The sequence below is a fragment of the Denticeps clupeoides genome, chromosome 4, assembly GCF_900700375.1.
Source record: "Denticeps clupeoides chromosome 4, fDenClu1.1, whole genome shotgun sequence".
Taxonomy (NCBI): Eukaryota; Metazoa; Chordata; class Actinopteri; order Clupeiformes; family Denticipitidae; genus Denticeps; species Denticeps clupeoides.
This window is the reverse complement of record NC_041710.1, coordinates 18,446,606-18,465,540: the sequence shown is the minus strand read 5'-3', so window position 1 is coordinate 18,465,540 and position 18,935 is coordinate 18,446,606. Positions and strand designations below refer to the sequence as shown.

Below are 18,935 nucleotides of genomic sequence, written 5' to 3'. Positions count from 1 at the left end.
CTGAAATGTTGATATGCAAAAGCTCAGACAAATTCTGAAATAGACCCATTATTTGCATTTGGACAAGATCAGCAAAACCGTGAGCATGGATGTGTCAGATTGGCAAAATATATGATGAAAGGTGGAAAGACTGGAAGGTGGAATATGAACTTGACATCAATTACTTTAGAGCAGGTATTTGAACTTCAAACAGAAATATGCCTTTTCTGTTCAACTTTTGGACATATATAAATATTTAAATTATGTTTAAGAGCTGAATTGGCAAATTAAACAGAGTAACAGATTAACTTCATAAATATTTACTGTTCAGTTTATTACATGTACATTTGAATGTTACATTATTTAAAATATGTAAACAGAGATTAATTAAATGTGTACAATTAACACTTAATATAAAATATTTTGTGCATTTTAAAACTTGCTTCATATTAGTTGTTCATAAATCAAAGAATCACAAGGGTGTACAATTTTTCTTTTTTTATTGTCACTGCAGATTTTAAATAAATGTAACTAGCTTTGATGTAGAGCAAAGCAAATTTCGGTCAATGAATAAAATTGTAAAAAGTCGCACTACATATAAAAAGTGATGATAAAAGAAAAATGGAACATCAATAACAATCTGAAGTCTGAGCTAAAAGTCATGATAACACATAGAACACAGAGCCGAGACGAGGGGGAAAAAAAAAAAAAAAAGGTTTTGTGGCTGTTGTGCACCAGGTGTCTCTCAAGTCAAAGTTCTATCTGTAACCGATATAGAATCCTGGGATGGGACTTAAGCTACTTCTGTCAACAGTGAAGATCTTTCTCCAATTTTCAGCAGAACTGGGGGAAAAAAAAAAAACAGTCTGAAATTACCTGAACAACCAAATATCATGCAATCTAGAAATATAATAAGAGACGCATGCTGAAAGGTATTCATTGTAAGGCAATCAAATAAAAGCCTCACCTTCCATCTATTTCCACATTCATTACAGAACACAAATGTGGTCATTGGCTCATCAGCACTGCGTGTCTGGACCTGTAAGATGTCAAAGAACGCATTAATTCAGAAACAGCACATTGCTTCCTGTTCCAATTCAATCCTAAATCCAAACTGTATGGACTATGTTATGAAGTATATTAATCAAAATATTTTGACATTTGGATCTTTAAAAAATCCTTTTAAATTTTAGGTCCTCTGAAATCTTTTAAATTATTCAAATGTTAACATGAAATTATTTGAAATGTTTATATGGAACGTTGTTTTCCAAATTCACAGCTCATCTGGTTAGTGAAAAAAATTATATAAAACCTGATCCAGTATGAAAGTAAAAAGTGAAGTGATTGTCATACACTGCAGCACAGCACATGGTGACTAAATGAAATGTGTCCTCTGCTTTTAACAATCACCATGAAACGTGCCCGGGGAGCGGTGTGTGGGGACAGTGCTTTGCTCAATGGCACCTCAGTGGCACCTTGGCGGATCAGGATTTGAACCGGCAACCTTTTTATTACGGGGCCGCTTCCTTACCCACTAGGCTGCCCACTGCCCTATAGTATAGTTAGTGAAGAGCCATACCTGTGTGTACGTGCACTTCTTCTTTTTGCATTTCCCACATGTGAAGAGATCTGTTTGAGTGCCACCTGTACGAGCCATTTGATGGTCCCTGATGGCCTCTTTGGTCAAATTTTTACGCATCTCCTTCAGCTCATCACTGGCCATTTCCTGGATGAAATAAACATAATTAACAATCCTATTAACAACAAAAAAAAAGATAACTGGCCCAACTTAATACATCTAGAAAGTATTCACAATGCACCACTTTCCCCACATTTTATGTTACAGCCTTATTCCAGAATGGATTAAATAAATAAAAAAATTTCACAGAATTCTACACACAACACCCCATGTCCTGAATCCATATATGTATATGACCCAAGTTTCTCTTTACCTCTGCAGTCATTTTGGCCATTTTGTCTGGAGACACATTCCCGCAAAGCACATTCCTCCGCAAATTGGGATTCTTGACATCTTTCAGGTTTGAAATTCGGCTTCGTACGCGGTTCTTGTATTTCATGTCAGTATTTTTGAACTCTGAGAAGATGCGTATCGACTGATTAAGGAACCTAACAACTTCTCGTAACCATTCCAACACAAACTAAAAGCTCAAGGTGACAACCTGAGCAGTCCATAAAAGGATATATTCCTCGATTTGGGACGAAAGCTCATTACAGTCTGCTCCAATAGTGATGTGGTCATCTAAAAGAACGAGGGCATACAAAACATTAATTTAAAACAAATCAAAGTAAAAGTATTTTTCTATCAACCCTATCACATGTAATGCAACCCAAAACAGCTAGACAGAATAAGGACAACTAATCATGAACAGCAGCCTTCAGGCAAACCCTCGTCAGAATGCCTCCATTGATGTATGTTTAAGCCAGTGATTTTAATTTGACCTCCAAAGCACTCCAGTGCACCTCAAGACAAGTTGTTTGGTTGCACTTTACTTCTTTAATACACAGGTAGGAATGACATGCCTCCTGTCTGCAGGGCACTGCAAAGCATCTCCCTGCACTTGAGGCGGACCGAGTCACTGGTGGGTGCCGCTCGGGGGAAGGTTGCGATTAATGTGTTGGACATGACATCGGCAGGCTCGCTCTTACTGCTGGAGTTACTGCTGGAGCTGCCGAGAGAGAGTGAAAGAGAAAAAACAGGGACTGATAAATAAAGATAAATGTGGGAGAGGGGGCTTGAGGGGGAGGGACAGAGAGACATACTGAAGAATGTGAAAATGGCGCAGGTTTGTTTCACTTTAGTACCTCTCTTCACGGGCATCGGGGCTTCCTTGGGACGGTGAGGCCATTGGTGCCAGAGAGTCTTTCTTCTTCTCATCCGATGTCTTGTCACCACCAACAGGTTCATCTAACAATCACAGAAACAAAGTCTTAACTTTTGGTAAAAAATTTATCCATACATTCAATGGATGAAATAAAAACAACAACTGACCCAAGAGCTTCTTCCAGGACTTGATGAGGGACTTTGCAAGGGAGGTCACTTCCTCATCTGTGCTCTGCTTACGAATGGCATTCACTGACATCCCAATCCTTGTAGACTGACAAAAAAAAATTAAATATATATCCTTACTGCTGTCAACATTTAACACAGAATGCACCAATGAAATGGAGCAGTACCTGAAGCAATTCAAGTGTCATGGGGACACATTTCAGTTCTTTTAGAAGGTCCAGAGCACCAGCCTAAAAAGAAAAAGAACCAACCGACCCAATGATAAAGTTGTCATGAATACACACTAAAAAAAAAACCAAGAAAATGAACTTATTATTATTAACGTCCTCACTGGGGAGCACACACTAGACAAGGGCGAAGAGTTTGCGAATCTGACTTCTGAAGAGGAGCATTTTAAAAATGCACAGAGGTTACTGCAAACATTTTAATCCAACGCTCACCGCAAAATACATCGGAATTCATACGGCGAATCATATGGCTGTTTACACGTTATAATGTTAGCAAGTCGATGCAAATGACAGATGGGCGAACGGGACATTTTGTGAAGAAGAAAAAAACAACACTCTGCTCGTTGAATCGCATTCATCCTTTTACGTAGGAGACGTAAGTGTTTTAATGAGTTCGGTCGACGTTGCAGTAAATGCGACCTGCGACGAGAGAAGCGGTTCAGTCGGCCAGGTGAAGTATCCCTTTAAATTAGCCGAACCGCCAACAAAAGCGCGCTTCGCGTGTCCCAAACGCCGCCGAGCACGACCCATTTAGCCACGTTTGGTATCTTGTGCACAAGCCAAGCGTGTTTATTTGACTTTAACGCCAAAGCTGTGTGCGCCGTGAGCGGCTACGTTACCGGTGCAGCTAGCGCGCTAACATTAGCCGTCTTCCTGATCTTCATTCAATCGTGGCGAGAAAAACCCTCACCCCATTCTTCTTCTGCGCCATTTTATCCATCTTTTTCGCGATCCGAATAATATCCTCCTCCTCCTTCTTGCCCATGGTGTGCGTAGGTGATAAAAAGTAAAAGTGTATGAAGAAAACGAAGGTTTAAAATTTGCTAGTGCAGACAGCGCACGACAACAAACCACCGGCGGTCTGCCGCGAGTCAAGTACGTGAAACGTAATTCATCAGACCCGGCTAATCGCTCAGCAGATTGTGGATAAATCGATCGGCCCCGGGTCTAATCGAGAGCAGATAAACGTATATTTACAGCATTTATCATACGCCCTTATCCAGAGCGACTTACAATCAGTAGTTACAGGGACAGTCCCCCCCTGGAGCAACTTAGTGTTAAGTGTCTTGCTCAGGGACACAATGATAGTAAGTGGGGTTTGAACCTGGGTCTTCTGGTTCATAGGCGAGTGTGTTACCCCTCTAGGCTACTACCACCCACCCTTATGTACTACACTACTATCTTTAATTCAAACAAAACGTGAAATGTAAGAAATCAAATCTTATCTGATAATTATTACATTGAGATTTTGACTAGACAGGACAAGAAGAAAATATGCTGTCTCAAATTAAAAATAGCTATAATAAAAAAAAAATCCTAATTAAACATTTACAGAAGATGAATATCAAATATGCATAGGCAATACATTTACATAAAAAACAACTAAAACAATAAACATGGGGTCACAAAACGCCACCGAACCATGTTATATAAATATGTAATGCACGGTGTTGGGTAATATAATCAGGCTCCTGCAACGTCGTCACGTCATTTTAAAAACCGTAATTTTAATCAACTACAGTTACTGCAGGAAATTTTGTAATTAAATCACATATACTATTTATTATTATTTTTTTTTTTACATCTGAATATTGTATACAAATCCTTGGCGTTTAAAAATAAACGGAGCAGCGGGAATTCTGGGAGCTGTTTTTTGTGTCAGCCAATCAGCACGCAGCGCCTGCTCCCCTGTGAAGTGGTGGGAGGGTATTGCGCGTTTAAAGTGAGCAACATCTTTGTCGTGAGCTTCCTTTCCTTTCTTCCTACTACTTTTCACCGTCCGCCTTTGTAAAGTAAGGAGACACGCGATCATGTTGCTATTGCTTGTCAGCTATGGAAATACGTTTATGCTAAAAGTAATCATGCGCAATAAGAGAGTGTATTTTAACACTATTTAACACTATCTAATATGTGGCCCAACCTTACAAAGTGTTAAAATAACTCCAAAGGAAGGGTAACATTTCTGGTAACAATGATTATTAATCACGATTATTCATTATGTCTATTTTAAACAAACATTTCAGTTCAAAATGAAACCTCAAATTATAATAACTCATAAATAATAAACTAAAATTTACCCAAGACAAAAAAAAAAAAAGCAATTTGAGAGTGTAATGATAAAGTGCAAACAAATGAAGACAAAAAGATTCCTATGCAGAAAAGGCACATATTACAAGGAACAGAAACACCAACCTGTTCACATTTTCTGGCTTAATAGAAGAACAAGTACATAGAAACAATTATGATTTACATTTACATTTACATCACATTTAATGTTGAAAAATAACCTTCTCTTACATTTACAGCATTTATCAGATGGCCTTATTCAGAGCCACTTACACTCAGTAGTTACAGTAGTTACAAAAGAAAAAGAAACAGTGAATGTGAGTTGAAACAAAATAAAGTATATCAGTATATACATAAAGCTATACTTGTGAATTTTCTTTTGAACAAACCATTTGTCACATTATTCAGTGCTTTATAAAAATAAAATATTTCATTTAGCAGTGTAAAATGCTATGATTTTATTACTGTATGATCTCAATTTCGACCTATTATCTTTATCAAATTAATCAATTATAATTTATAATTATGTTAATTTATATATTGAAAGTTTGGCAGTAGTCAATATTTAGTACTACCTGAAGGTTACACAATTTCAAAATGGTTTAGGAATATTAATTCATAATTTACGCTAGTAATCAAAAGTACTATATTTTCATATAGTAATAAAAATTGTTACACTGATGTTACATTTTCAATGGAAACAAATTACATTTCTAAAGAAATCTTCCCAACACTGATAATGCTTGGTTAATTCATCTGAAACATCTACATGCCACAGGCATGATGATAATTCTGTAACCATTTTACATAGATTAACAGTGCTGCTCATAACAAGGATTCATTTTTTTTCTGACATAATTTCATTGTTTGACTTTTGTGAACAAACAGAGAGCAATATATCCTTCAGCCACTAGATGGAGTCAGTGGTTGAAATTCAATAGCTAAGAAAATACACACATTGAATAAACATTAAGGAAACCACTCTACAAGGTATAAGGATAATTATAATATGGAATCAGAAAACTGATTCTTGACAATGCGTTTTTCAACTGATATCTGCCTGCCTTTGCTGCCTTTCCTATACAATTAGAAAGATATATACAATTAGAATCATAATCAGCTTTATTGCCAGGTATAAAAATTTAACTTGTATGGCCTTTCAAGAAATGTCATTTAAAAAAAAATTTAATGCAAAGATTCTCCACGTTTTGTATACCCCTGCCTGAGAGTGCTGAACTGAACTTTTACCCTGCTTCCACAAACACGCATGCTCAGGGATAATCCCCATCCTTCACTCATAGAGGCTGAGGAAATCTACTACTGTACTGTTATGAGGCAGTGTGTCAGTCATAATGTTTCCATATTTCTTTTCAGGGTTAGGAAGCTGAGATTTCATATTTTTGGAATCATTTGACTCTTCTTACATTTTTACATTTACAATGTATTTGTTCTGACACCATTAGAAACTAAATGATGAAAGAAAAGCCCCGCACCTATCCACAAGGTGGCATCATGGCTGATTTTTGAACAAATGTTCTTTCATCTGGCTTGGGTCTCACATGGCTCAGAACCTGTCCTGATCCACTGCTGGGGCTCAGTTGCTCCTGGAATGTTCCTGCTGGGGCTGGCAGGTTTTGCTTTGCCACCCACTGGGTGACACATGCTTTCTCTGCCCAGATTTTCCTTCCCTTCTTTGTTAATGTATAAAACCTGTCCTCTAATCCCTATAAGCCAAAGACTCCTTAAATCTGCTTACATCTCTGCTAGAAAATGAGATAGTTAAAAGGCTGTATAGAGACACTGAACCATGGATGTTGATAGCAATAAAACATTTATTACAAATATATACACATTAAGAACTGAACATGATGTGGGATTCAAGTCTATGACTGATAACACGATGAATAAATGCTAAAACATCAAATTAAAAAAAAAAAAATTCACTCTCATATAATGACAGGTGAGGATTGTAAGTATCAGATTTCTTCTCCTTCTCCCATTCATTTTCCACAGCAGTTAGCATGCATAAAGTGCTGATTAACCATGAGCAAAGATTATGCAAATTGACTCTGATGCAGTCCATCCCGAAATAGCATTGCGAGCACCTCTGATCAGCTTTTCACTTGCTGGACTACTGTAAAGAACGCCGGTGTTTTTTACTGGAATCAGATATGGCCACAGGTATGTTTAAATATTTGACTGCATATGCAAAAAGACTAAATTTTTTTTCAAATAGTAGTAACTAATCAACTTTATGCCTTACACAATGCATTTGATCTAGAAAATTTTGTTTGTGATTAATGGTATACAATACTACAGAGAACTTAACCGTTTACCTTAGAAGATATTGTTGGTGAGTCATTTGCTCCAGTACTTCTAAATACAGTCAAGGGTTTTAGAGCTGCACATTAACTATGCACCCTTCCATTTTATTTATTCTAAGCTAATCACTGTTAACATGAGCACCACTCCCCATCAAAACCCCCCGCATGTGGGAGAGGCCCTGGGGAGTGTGCGCTCACTGGCCTTTCAACAGCCACTGCCACGCACCCCTGACCATATGGCCTGCAAGCGGGTTTTTTTCTACAAGAGTGGAGACCCTCAGTTTGGTGGGCTTCGTGTGATCATCAGTGGCCGCACTTTCAAAACATTTGATGCCCTGCTTGACGCGCTGTCCAAGAAAGTGCCTCTACCGTTTGGGGTGCGTACCATAACCACACCCAGAGGGGTCCATGCTGTGCGAGGCCTTGAGGAGCTCCAGGATGGGGGTTCCTATGTGTGTTCAGACCAGAAACGAATCAAGCCTCTTAACATGGATGAAGCCAACCGAAGGCAGGTTCCCTGGAACACCACCAGGCCTGTCAGTAGTGGACGAAGGGGGATCCTGAGACAGCTTGCAAGGAGAACAGAAGTGAGCAGCCGGATAGCAAGGAGGGCAGAGGTTGCAGTGGTTGTGCGAACGCCCAAAAGACTGGTGGTTTTCAAGAACAAAGACGCCACTGTAAAACGCATTGTGGTGCTGCAGAGGAGGACAGCCCCAACATTTGAAGCACTGTTGGACTACCTTTCTCAGGTGATGCAGTTCCATGTGGTGAAACTATGCACAGCACAAGGGAGAAGGGTAAGAGTCTTTTTAAAAGTGTTTTAATGAATTATTCAGCATTTTATTTACTTTGCAATATGTGTCCATAATTTGTTTCAATTTTCTTATACTTTTTGGCATGTAATGTTTCCATGTCATGAACCACAGCTAATTTGAACATTATTACAGCACGGACAAAAAAACTGTGTTAAATCATCTCAAGCAAATCAACCCAATCAATCCTTTTACACAGTGTTACTGTTTATATGGACAGATTGTAGAAAAAATTGGGATTTAGCACAAATATGTTAAAACTCTTAGAAAGGTCTGGTATCACCTGCATCCCATTTTATGCCACACTTGAGTGATCTTGATGCGTACTGTGGCTCCCCAACCCCCCTGAAGTCACAAACAGTATAATCACCATCTGTTTTTGCTTAACTCTGGCACAGGACACATGTGAATGGCACCTGTCTGGGATTATCCAAGACTTTATTATTTCTATCACATTTCAATTCCAGAATAAAAAAGTGCAGTGTTTTCACCTCCAAGCCTATATATGTCCTAGTGGACAAATTCTGAATTGTAGGAGGTGTCTGTGCAACTGTGGATTGTAACTAAAACTGTCTGTAATGAAGTGCCCTACCATCAGGATTTGGAAACACTAAACTTTCTTTGAGGGCGAAGTCATTTTAAGAGATTTGTATTTTTATTTGACAGATTGAGGGCCTGCCTGCTTTGATCATGTGCTCTGGTGTAGTTGTGGCATGTGGTAATGAGCCATTTAGACTGGGCAACTTCAAACTTCAAGGACTTCTTCAGCCTAATCGTCTTGGAAACTCGGAATCCATGGAAATCACTACAACACAGTCTCAATCAGATAGTAAGCTTAGTTGATTTAGCATATACATTTCCAGGTATTGTTGATTACCAGAGGTGGGTAGTAACGAGTTACATTTAACTGGGAAAAAATTTACCTCTTAGAGTACAAGGCCATACTTTTTACTTTTACTTGAGGACATTTGTGAATTAGAAACTCTACTCTTATTGCACTACATTATGCTACTTTTTTAATCAATTTATTCCATACATTAGATATTCTTTATTTTTGCCAGACAGATTCCACCAATAGATCTAACACTTACCATTCTTACCATTCAGACGTAGCAAAAATAATCGCATGACACCATTTCACCAATCAGAGTAGACAGGCAGTCACGTGAACACACACAAACCTTGGCGGTGGCACAAAATCATCACACAGCACAGACACAGAATGAAAAATAGCAGACGTGAGTACTCAGTACTAAACCAAAGTACTAGTCCTCAGTACTAAAACCAAAGGTTACAGAAAGAATACTGAATGCCTGTCATTTATATAGACCCTTTTAGCATTTGTAAAGGAATTAGTGCTATTGTTTAGCTGTCATTATATTGAATATATCAATGATAACACATATAATTATCTTGTATGCTCAGATTTAATTAATTACTACAACTTGTACTTTAATAAATTGGTAGTATTGTTGGGAAATACCATAATTAGCACAATCTGTCTGAATACATAAAAAAATCTTATCACTACACACTTTTGTACTCTTACTTGAGTAATATTGTGGATTACTTATTTTTACTTGTTTTCGGCAGCCTGTCTTCATTTTAGTCTTTATTAGTCTTAGTCATGGCCATACTCATTTTAGTCTAGTCAAGTTTTAGTCAACTAAAAGTCTGAGAATTATAGTTTTTATTTTTTAAGTAAAACTTTTAGTCTTTTTTAAAGTAAAACAAATATATTTAACCCAGTCAAAACAAGTATATAGTAGAACAAACGACATTTTATTTTAATCATTTCATAATAAAAACAAGGTTATTATGAAATTATTTTACCTTTATAGTCACAAGGATACTCTACTCTTTTTTGGCCACACATTCTGTTTCATCCTTTTTGCATCAGAAGTATATTAATGGAGCCATTGCATAATGCGGAAGTGATGTCATCTGTGCAACTAGATGGCAGATACTACAAACATGTACAACAATACATAACGCATAAAAATAATAACATGATTAAATGAGAGGAGATAATGTCTCATCTTGTTTTCGTCAACAAAAATGAAGAGACATTTTAGTTTTTTTTTTATTTAGTAAACCATAGTCTAATTTTGCATGATTTTATTATAGTTAACATCATATGACCAGCATTTACATGTTGTCTCATCTTCATCACGAACCGAAAAGGCTATTTGACAAACATATTTTGTCAATAAATTTGGTTGACGAAAACAACACTACTTGTACTTGCTGATTATAATTTTGGATTAACGCTTCGCATTCTTGAGTAAAATTATGGCTACTCTACCCACCTCTGCTGATTACTAAAAGAAAAATGTTTCATTTAAGAAAATCATTTTGGTTGTCAAATATGAAGCCACAATGCCAATGATGACAGAGCATATCTGTGTAATTATTAATTAATGTTTACATTTTTTTCTTCTCTTTCCCTTCCACTCTCCCTCTTTTTCTCACAAAAACATTGTCTGTTATCAAAAAAAGTGAAAAATAAATCTCCAGCCAGTAGTTCAAGATCAAGGAAATTCTCCTTATCATCTGAAAGGTACTTTGTGAATCAGATCAACAAGTCCCTCAGTTGCAGTTTATGTGAACTTGCCAGTCACAAAGCAGGATCGTTAGAGACTGACATCAACCAGCCTGAAGAATCTATAGGAATGGAAACCAGTGAGAGCATGACTGGCATAGCGGGAAGGAACTGTCTCATCTTGCCAACAGAGGATGACATTGAAAAATCTTTTAGGGTAAACCAAGATGGGAGTATGACAGTTGAAATGAAGGTACGTCTAACACTAAAACAACAGGAGATGCTTCACTGGACCACCACAGTGAGCCGCGCATTCCTGGACAATTGTGCTTCTCAGTCTGGGTCAGGCCCTAACACCCCTTTTTGCAACAATGACATGTCCAGAGACTCCATGGAACATTGTGGGTGTGAATCTAAAGAGGAACATGTCTGCACACCTGATGATAAGAGTGTGGCTTTCAAGTCCAAGGGAGAAAGCTACTGCAGAAGTGCCACATCTGAGACCACAGAGAAACCCAAGTCCAGCTTTCGGAGGACACCAACACCTGGACCAAGACATGTGAAAAGCAACCAGACCACAGTGGAAAAAATAAAAAAAATATCAAAGACAGAAATTCAAGAGAGCACTGTTGGCACCTACTCCTACATGGAGCATACAGGAGAGGGGGAGGTGAACAAGGGATATTGCGTGGTTAGTCGTAGCAGCACCACTAGCACCAGGCCTGTACCAAAGCCCAGAAAGGCAGGATCTGCAGAGGCTAAATGCAATGAAACACCGTCCTCACTTAGAGCTTCGCGGGTTGCAGAGGTGCTCCAGATTCAGAACAGTGGACATGGGCTCAGTGAAACTATGCTGCATATATATGAAACACAGGGAAACTGTAACAGCCATTATTCCAACTCTCTGAATAGTTTGGAGAAGAGCCCTGCCTACGGCAATTCACCATTGCAACATACTAAAGGAGGTTCCACAGACTCAGGGCCATGTTCCTCACACAATGACTGTGATGTAGATCTTACACGTCCCTCCACAACATCTGAATCACTGAATGGAAAAAAAGAGGACATTTTATCCCTTTCGTCTGTACATACATCCCCTCAACAGAATCACAGGAACAATTTATCTTCCTGTACAGATAATGAAACTCGCCTCCCAGATATGAAATCTGGGGGCAAGCAACCAGACAGCATAAAAAAGAAAAGGACTCTTAAGTCTGTAGAGAAGAAAAATATTTCTCCCCTGTCATCCAGCTCTGAAACCAGGAAAAAAGACAAGATTAAAAATAGTTTAAAGGACATAAAGAAAATCAAATCTCCTGAAACACCGAGTCACTTTGGCTCAGATAAGAAAACAATCAGTTCAGGAGAAAGTAAAAAAAGCCATAAACATGTAAATCCAGGAAGGAAAAAGAATGGTGAGGGCAATGATGACTCTCTTCTTAAAAGTCCCAAATTGAACACTGAGAATGAGAAAGGGAGTGTGCCCTCAAAACAACTTCATTTAGATGTAGCCACAATTAACAATTCTCCTGATACTGAGACCTCAAAACCCCACCTGACAAAAAATATATTATCCGTCTCAATGCCTCATTTTCAGGGTCCCATCAAAAAACTGACAGCAAAACAAAAATCAATGACAGAAAACAGACTGGGGCCTCCAAACCAAGATTTGAGCGAGAGCACTTCAAAGCCCTTACTCCAGTGTCCATCATCAAATGTCCACCAGTATGTAGAGAACTGGCTTCAGCATGTCGAGCCAGAATCTGTTCCTTATATGGAAGAGACCTGTCCTAAAGAGGCTAAAACAGAGAAAATGGCTACATTTCATATCGGCAGTGATTCTCAAGAGGAGTCTGAGGAAAGTGGAGCATTCAGAAAAGTCAGTGGAGAGGAAGAAAGCCCATCTTCAGGAGATAAAACAGAAGAACGCTCTGAGTCTCATCCTCCTGTACAAATAACATGTGAAGGAGAGCCAGTTGATGATAGACCACAGAAAATGAGAGGCTTTTGTAAATCAATGCCAAGTGTGCGAATCCATCTTGTAGATCAGGACAGTCGAAGGAAGATGCACAAGTCATCTGAAGCTATTTTTCCAGCTGACCATCAGGCCTCAGATGACTCCAGACCTAACATGAAGGCTGGCATGAATCCTGTTTTGGAACAACTTTGCTTGTCCATACAATCAATAAGGCGTGCATCGAGCCCTACCAGACCTCTTTCCTTAGAGAAAACACGTAGCCTTCCTGATTTTTCCACACAGGTAGCTTCAGCTTTTGGTTCTTCCTCTAAGGCACTCCTCTCATTTCTGTCAGTAATGACACTAAAAGATAACTCATTTAACAAAAAGGTCGACCAGTCTTTTACAGGCAATAGCTGTCCAGAGGCATTGCAAGTGATGCAGTCCCTTGAAAAAATATCAAACATAGAAGATCAGGAAGAACTCCGTGCGAGTCTTACAGATCTTCAAAGATCTAGCTTTTCCAAATTTGAACAGAGCTGGAAGGATTTCCAGGAAAGGAACAATGTTGATGAGAGCCCCCAACCCTCACCGAAGGATTCAGAGCAGGAGTTTGCTCTAGATTTAGATTCAGAAGATGAGGGTGTCAACAATGATCAGTCTTTTGGTATTAAGCAGTTGATGGAAGAGCTAAGCATGTCTGAAGAGTTGCGAAATGAGATATCATCTCTGGTTGAGAGTGAGTTGAACTCTCATGATATTGAAAATGTGCCCAGTGATATTTGTGATGATTTAGGCAAGTTACAAACAAAACACAATGTGACTCAACCCCCAGGTGGGAGCCCTGTCTTGGATGGGTCATATATAGAAAAGCAAAACAACGACAAAAATACTAGTCTTACAAAAGAAATGGAACAAATAGCAACACCTGAAACTATGTCAGAATTACAAATCGATAAGGACATTTCTTCACACTGTCTTCTGATATCTGAACATGGGGTCAAAGAACAGGATAATAAGGATTCAGAAATCAAAGCCTATAGTGCTGGAAATGATGTGCAAGATTTCAAGAATCTGGAGAATCAACATGATTATGGAGTTCCAAACCACAAGGCTGAGAATGATGAACATGCCATTGTTTCAGAAACATCAAATAATAAATCCATGGAGGAGGGGAACAATATAAACTGCCAATCTAAAGATGCTGAAACTGAGAATAGTTGTGTTGAAAAGCAGGGCTACCAAGAAAAAGAGGTGACTGATGGGAATTCTGGAATATCGGAAACTGTAGATGTAGAAGCGCAATGTTGCAATTTAGGTGGATCAGCGACAGCAAAGTCAGCAAGAGTTGTATCTGATGATCAGCACTCAGAAGCACAGACTGAAGATGATAAGGATGGGTGTAAACATTTAATATCAGAGCAGTCAGATACTGAAGACATGGATTCTGAAAGGTTCCTGACACCTGTATCAGAAAATGAATCTATGAACTCAGATATAGAAAAGGCAGTCATTCTGCCATTCAACATACTTAAAGGATCATACCATGTTGACAGTCACTGCTGCACACCTTTTTCTGAGTCAAAAGATCTGAATGAGGAGCATCTGTGTAATGATCAGGATTTCAGTACTTCAAATGGACTACAGTTAGCTGAACAACTGAACAGTTGTTGCAAGGAACAGGATGGCATTGAGAGTGAAAATGATCAGCAAGAAGATCTGCACTGCAAAGTTTCAGAGTGTGAGGATGAAGAGAATAATTCACCTCATAGGTCCGTGTCAGAAGAAGACACAGAAGATTTATTGAGGCCAACATCTAACTTAAGTGAGAACCAAGGGTTTGAAAAGGAGTCATTAGAGCCACAGAGTCATGGAGAAAAATCCAACAGCTCTGCAGAAGAACCAGACATCAATGAGGAAGCATATGGTGATCAGTCAGATGTGGAGTTGGAAAATGCAGATGTTGAATCTGAATCAATTCACAATTCCTTACCAGAAACAGTAGACATTCAAGACTCAATGCACAGAAAGCCTGATTTTAGTCAAAATGAGGAGTCAGATATTGAACACGAGTCTCATGTATCAGAAGAAGGACCACTTAAAGAAAGTTCAATTAGTGCAGCTGAAGAGCAAGAAATTATGGAGGACAATGAACAAGTAGAATCTGCAGACAATGAATCAGATACTGCAGACATCAGTGCTGAATCACTCCAAGATTCTATGCCAGAAGAAGATGAGTGCTCAGTAATGAACAACTCTCATTCTTACCAGAGCCAAGACTCTGATGAGCCTCAAGAAATTCCTCAAGGAATACATTTGAAGGAAGACAATCAAATAGCTAGAGAGCACACAGTTTCAGAGACTGCAGAAACTGAAGATGAAATCATTCACAACTCAATCCCAGAATCAGACAATGAACGTCCAAGTAGAAAAGAGTCTAGTTTGAGTCAGGACCAAGAAACTGATATGGAAAATGAGCCTCAGGAATCTGAGAAATCAAGTGAACGATCAATGAGTTCTGCAGAGCATGCGCATCAGCGAGATGATAATGAATCCAGTGTCACTGCAGATGTCGATGCTGAATCAGTCAATGACTCTGCACTATACCCTAAAGAGTCTATTGAGCAAGAGTCTGACATGAGCCAGAGTCAAGACTCAGATGTGGAAGCAGAAGAGAGCTGTGATGAAGAACCACCCACTCCTACAGAGGCGGCTGACAGAATGGAGGAAGAGGCTGAAGAGAAGGTTGATACCATGCTCACAGTTTCAGCAACTGTCGAGGCAGAGATACCACCACAAAGTTTCCCTGCATCAGGTGCAGATATTAAACACTTTTATCAAGATAATTCTGAGTCATACCAGGAACACAATACAGACAACGAAAAAGAAATTGAGAGGGAGGACATGCAAACTGATGGACCCGAAATGTATTTTCAACACAATCTTCAGCACCATGCAGAGATATCTCAAGAAATGCTTGACCTCATTAATTCTGCTTTGTTGTCATCCACCCTGACTTTGAAATATGACACTAATGGCAACTTTAGAATAGTAGAACATGAGCCAGGTCAAATTAGATTAAGAGAAATGCTCAAAAAGAATCTAGACGGTCAGTATGGTCAGAAGCGTCTGCCCAGCCCGAACACCTCAGATTTGTCCGATTACCGACATGACACATCAGACAGCGGGGGATACAAATCTCAGGACTCCTGGGATGTTTCTACAGACACTGGCGAGGAAAATGGTGCAGCATCACATGACCATGGCATTCAGTACAAAAAGACACAAAATCAGACGAATAGTTTAGACCTCACAGAAGATGGAGCTCTGAAATCTCCACTGGGAAGCATAACAAAAGTAAGAGAGAGCCGTGATTTAAACAGTGTTGATAGTCTTAACTCCAAGCAAGACCTTGCATGTGTGAACACCTCAAGTTCTCATGGGGATTCTGAATCTGTACATTGTTTAGCCTTGTATTCACAGGCTGATCTTAGAGAAGGTGTGCTAATTGATAAAGGCAGATGGCTTCTCAAAGAAAACCACCTCATTCGTAAATCTCCTCCTATTTCAACAGGAATGTATGATAACGCTGATACGACATCTGCAGACACAGGCCAGGACAACAGAAGTGACATTGCCTCCTTTTCACACTTTGGAAATCAACAGTCCCCAATGGCAGTCATATCTTCCTCTGAATTAGAGGAAATGGCAAAGCCACCAACACCCAAGTGCAAATATTTCAACATGCCACACAGTAGCGATTCAGATCCATTCCAGGATGACAAGAGTAACAATGGAAGTAGACATGGGGAAAACACCAGAAAAAGTAGGGAGTTCAGGGTCTCCCCGCTTGGAGAACCGATCAGAACATGGGTAAGGAAAAATGGAAGTCACTCTTCCTTTGCATCAGTGGAATTCAAGATACCAGATGGGAAAATCCACCCTGAAGATGGCCCAGCTGCCACCTCAGCTGGAGTAGAACAATCCAAACTGTCCCAAAGCTCAGGCGGGAGAACATTACAGGAGGAGGACTGCACAGAGACACTGCGTCTCAGGTGTGGACAGCATTGCCCCATTCTGTGATTTCCATGATTTCCAGGTTTGAGTACCAACTGTGCATTAGTAGGCCTTACCCAATGATGAATGGCTACAGTTGTGCTCTCCCTCTGAAAAAAGATAGTCCAAAATAATATCTGAATAATATCTTGGTGCCTGGTTAATGCTGTCATATCTGCTGTGATGATTATTTGGTAAATAGTGATGATAAAATGCTTTATACAGAGCATTCTCTGCGAAAATACTTGAAAAAGTTATTTTATATTTTATACATTTAATATAATTGTGCAAACATAAGTAAAATCTAATGTAGAGATGTATTGAAATATATCAATATGTATCTACAAAAAGAAAAGTCAGCACCAGTTCATTTAATATGAATTAACAAAGAGTGTGGTGCCTCTTTATAATTATGAAAAGGTGTGTTTTATGCTTCAGTATGTACTATGAGTGTATTGAGTAGAAGCTCTATATTTTTGTGGTTTTGTGCAGTTTGCTTGTTTAACCATTGTTTAACCTTTCGAAATTCCAAAGACAATTAGATATATTTTGGGGGGATTCTGCTAAACGAATAGAACTGAAACATAATATCCTAGTAAAACAATGTGTTGGCAGCTATACTATTACTTACTATGCACTGCATTTATAAGTGTTTAATAAAAGCCATAAACAATTGTTTAGTTATTTTCAAACTGGTTCTGGTTTAGCTGACAGTAATTCTATGATTATGGACCACACAGCATTGTGGCCTCACATCTCCCAGGTTGTGAGATTGAATGCTTTCTCAGCATTGCTTGTGGGTTTCCTCCCACAAGGCATGCATTCTTAGTGGATTAGCCATAGGTGTGAGTGGTGTGAAGTCCATGTGGTGGGCTGGCACCCCGCCCTGGGTCAGTCCATGCCCTGCACCTGATGTCTGTTATGGACCCCTGCTTGGGACTAAGCGGTTCTGGATTGTGAGTAAATGTTCCTATGACAATTGCTTCTGCCCTATTTTGGTGGAACTTACATCTTTTTTTTAATAACACATAATTAGTAGTTGCCCCATAAACCATTACTGATGTCAGAGTAAGAAGATTTATGTTGAATATAATTGAAAGTGAAAGTGAAGGGATTGTCATTGTGATACACATAATCTGCATTTTTACACAGACGATCCAGTATAAAACACAAGTACAACAAGCTGTTGCATACACAGGTATCCAACAAAAAAGACAAATAATTTGAATAAAGTGTAAGTAGAATATGGATAAAATGTGATGAATTTACACTTGGAATGTAAAACACACAAAACTATGTGGTAATGTGCCATGCAGATTATTACAGTAAATAACAGTTCTCACAACAAGAGCGTGAGATTTGTACAAGGTGAGTAGCGGTGCGATCCCAGTGACTTTAGAACTGGAAAAAGTTTGGAAAAAGAAAAAACAATGTTTACAGCTGTATTGAACAATGCAGAGCACCATGTGAATGCATGCATGTAACCTGAGTGCCATTCAGTTCTGGGTTGTTAATAGTGGTGTGAGTGCTTTGTAAGGTAAAAACTGTCTATTGGTTGGTTTATGACTAGATGAGGAAAATGGAAGGAGGACAGCAAAATTAAATCTGATTCCCTTAGAACCAGCATTTCCCCTACATACCGTGACTTTGCCACAGACATGGTATTATCAGAGAACTGGAGTATGGTGGCTTTCAAATGCAGCATAACCTGTACTTTCACAATCAATGTAAAAAAATGATTAAAGGTGTGCATGTTATCTATCTAACCTTTGAATGCTCCTTAGTATGAAAATACAGTACACATAGTGCAGTCTGCACTGAACTGGTCTGCTGAGTTCATCATTTCGAAGAAGTCAAAGAGGGAGGAGGAAATAGCTGAATGTTTTTTTTTTTTTTTTTTTATAATTTCTGATTCAAATAGGGGTATTTTAATAAGGTAATAT

General features: G+C 38.8%; 2 protein-coding genes across 3 annotated transcripts; one reads left to right on the top strand and one right to left on the bottom strand.

The window, feature by feature from the left end:
• Positions 1-407: 407 nt before the first annotated feature.
• On the bottom strand, positions 408-4,119 carry tcea1 (transcription elongation factor A (SII), 1). The gene is made up of 10 exons (XM_028977294.1): positions 3,926-4,119; positions 3,175-3,237; positions 2,990-3,095; positions 2,803-2,905; positions 2,521-2,666; positions 2,183-2,239; positions 1,932-2,086; positions 1,559-1,705; positions 947-1,018; positions 408-822 (listed from the first exon to the last, which is right to left on the bottom strand). The coding sequence occupies exons 1-10, from the start codon at positions 3,998-4,000 to the stop codon at positions 814-816; spliced, it is 933 nt and encodes a 310-aa protein (XP_028833127.1). The 5' UTR covers positions 4,001-4,119; the 3' UTR covers positions 408-813.
• An 893-nt stretch (positions 4,120-5,012) lies between these two features.
• LOC114789147 (oxygen-regulated protein 1) lies at positions 5,013-17,666 on the top strand. 2 transcript variants are annotated; one of them, XM_028978265.1, is made up of 6 exons: positions 5,013-5,027; positions 7,395-7,482; positions 7,745-8,422; positions 9,104-9,266; positions 10,937-11,021; positions 11,868-17,666. In XM_028978265.1, exons 3-6 carry the CDS (start codon positions 7,760-7,762, stop codon positions 17,017-17,019), a joined length of 6,063 nt encoding a protein of 2,020 aa, XP_028834098.1. In that variant the 5' UTR covers positions 5,013-5,027; positions 7,395-7,482; positions 7,745-7,759; the 3' UTR covers positions 17,020-17,666. The 2 variants fall into 2 exon arrangements, with proteins under 2 accessions (XP_028834098.1, XP_028834099.1); XM_028978266.1 differs by lacking the exons at positions 5,013-5,027; positions 7,395-7,482 and adding an exon at positions 7,625-7,654.
• Positions 17,667-18,935: the final 1,269 nt, after the last annotated feature.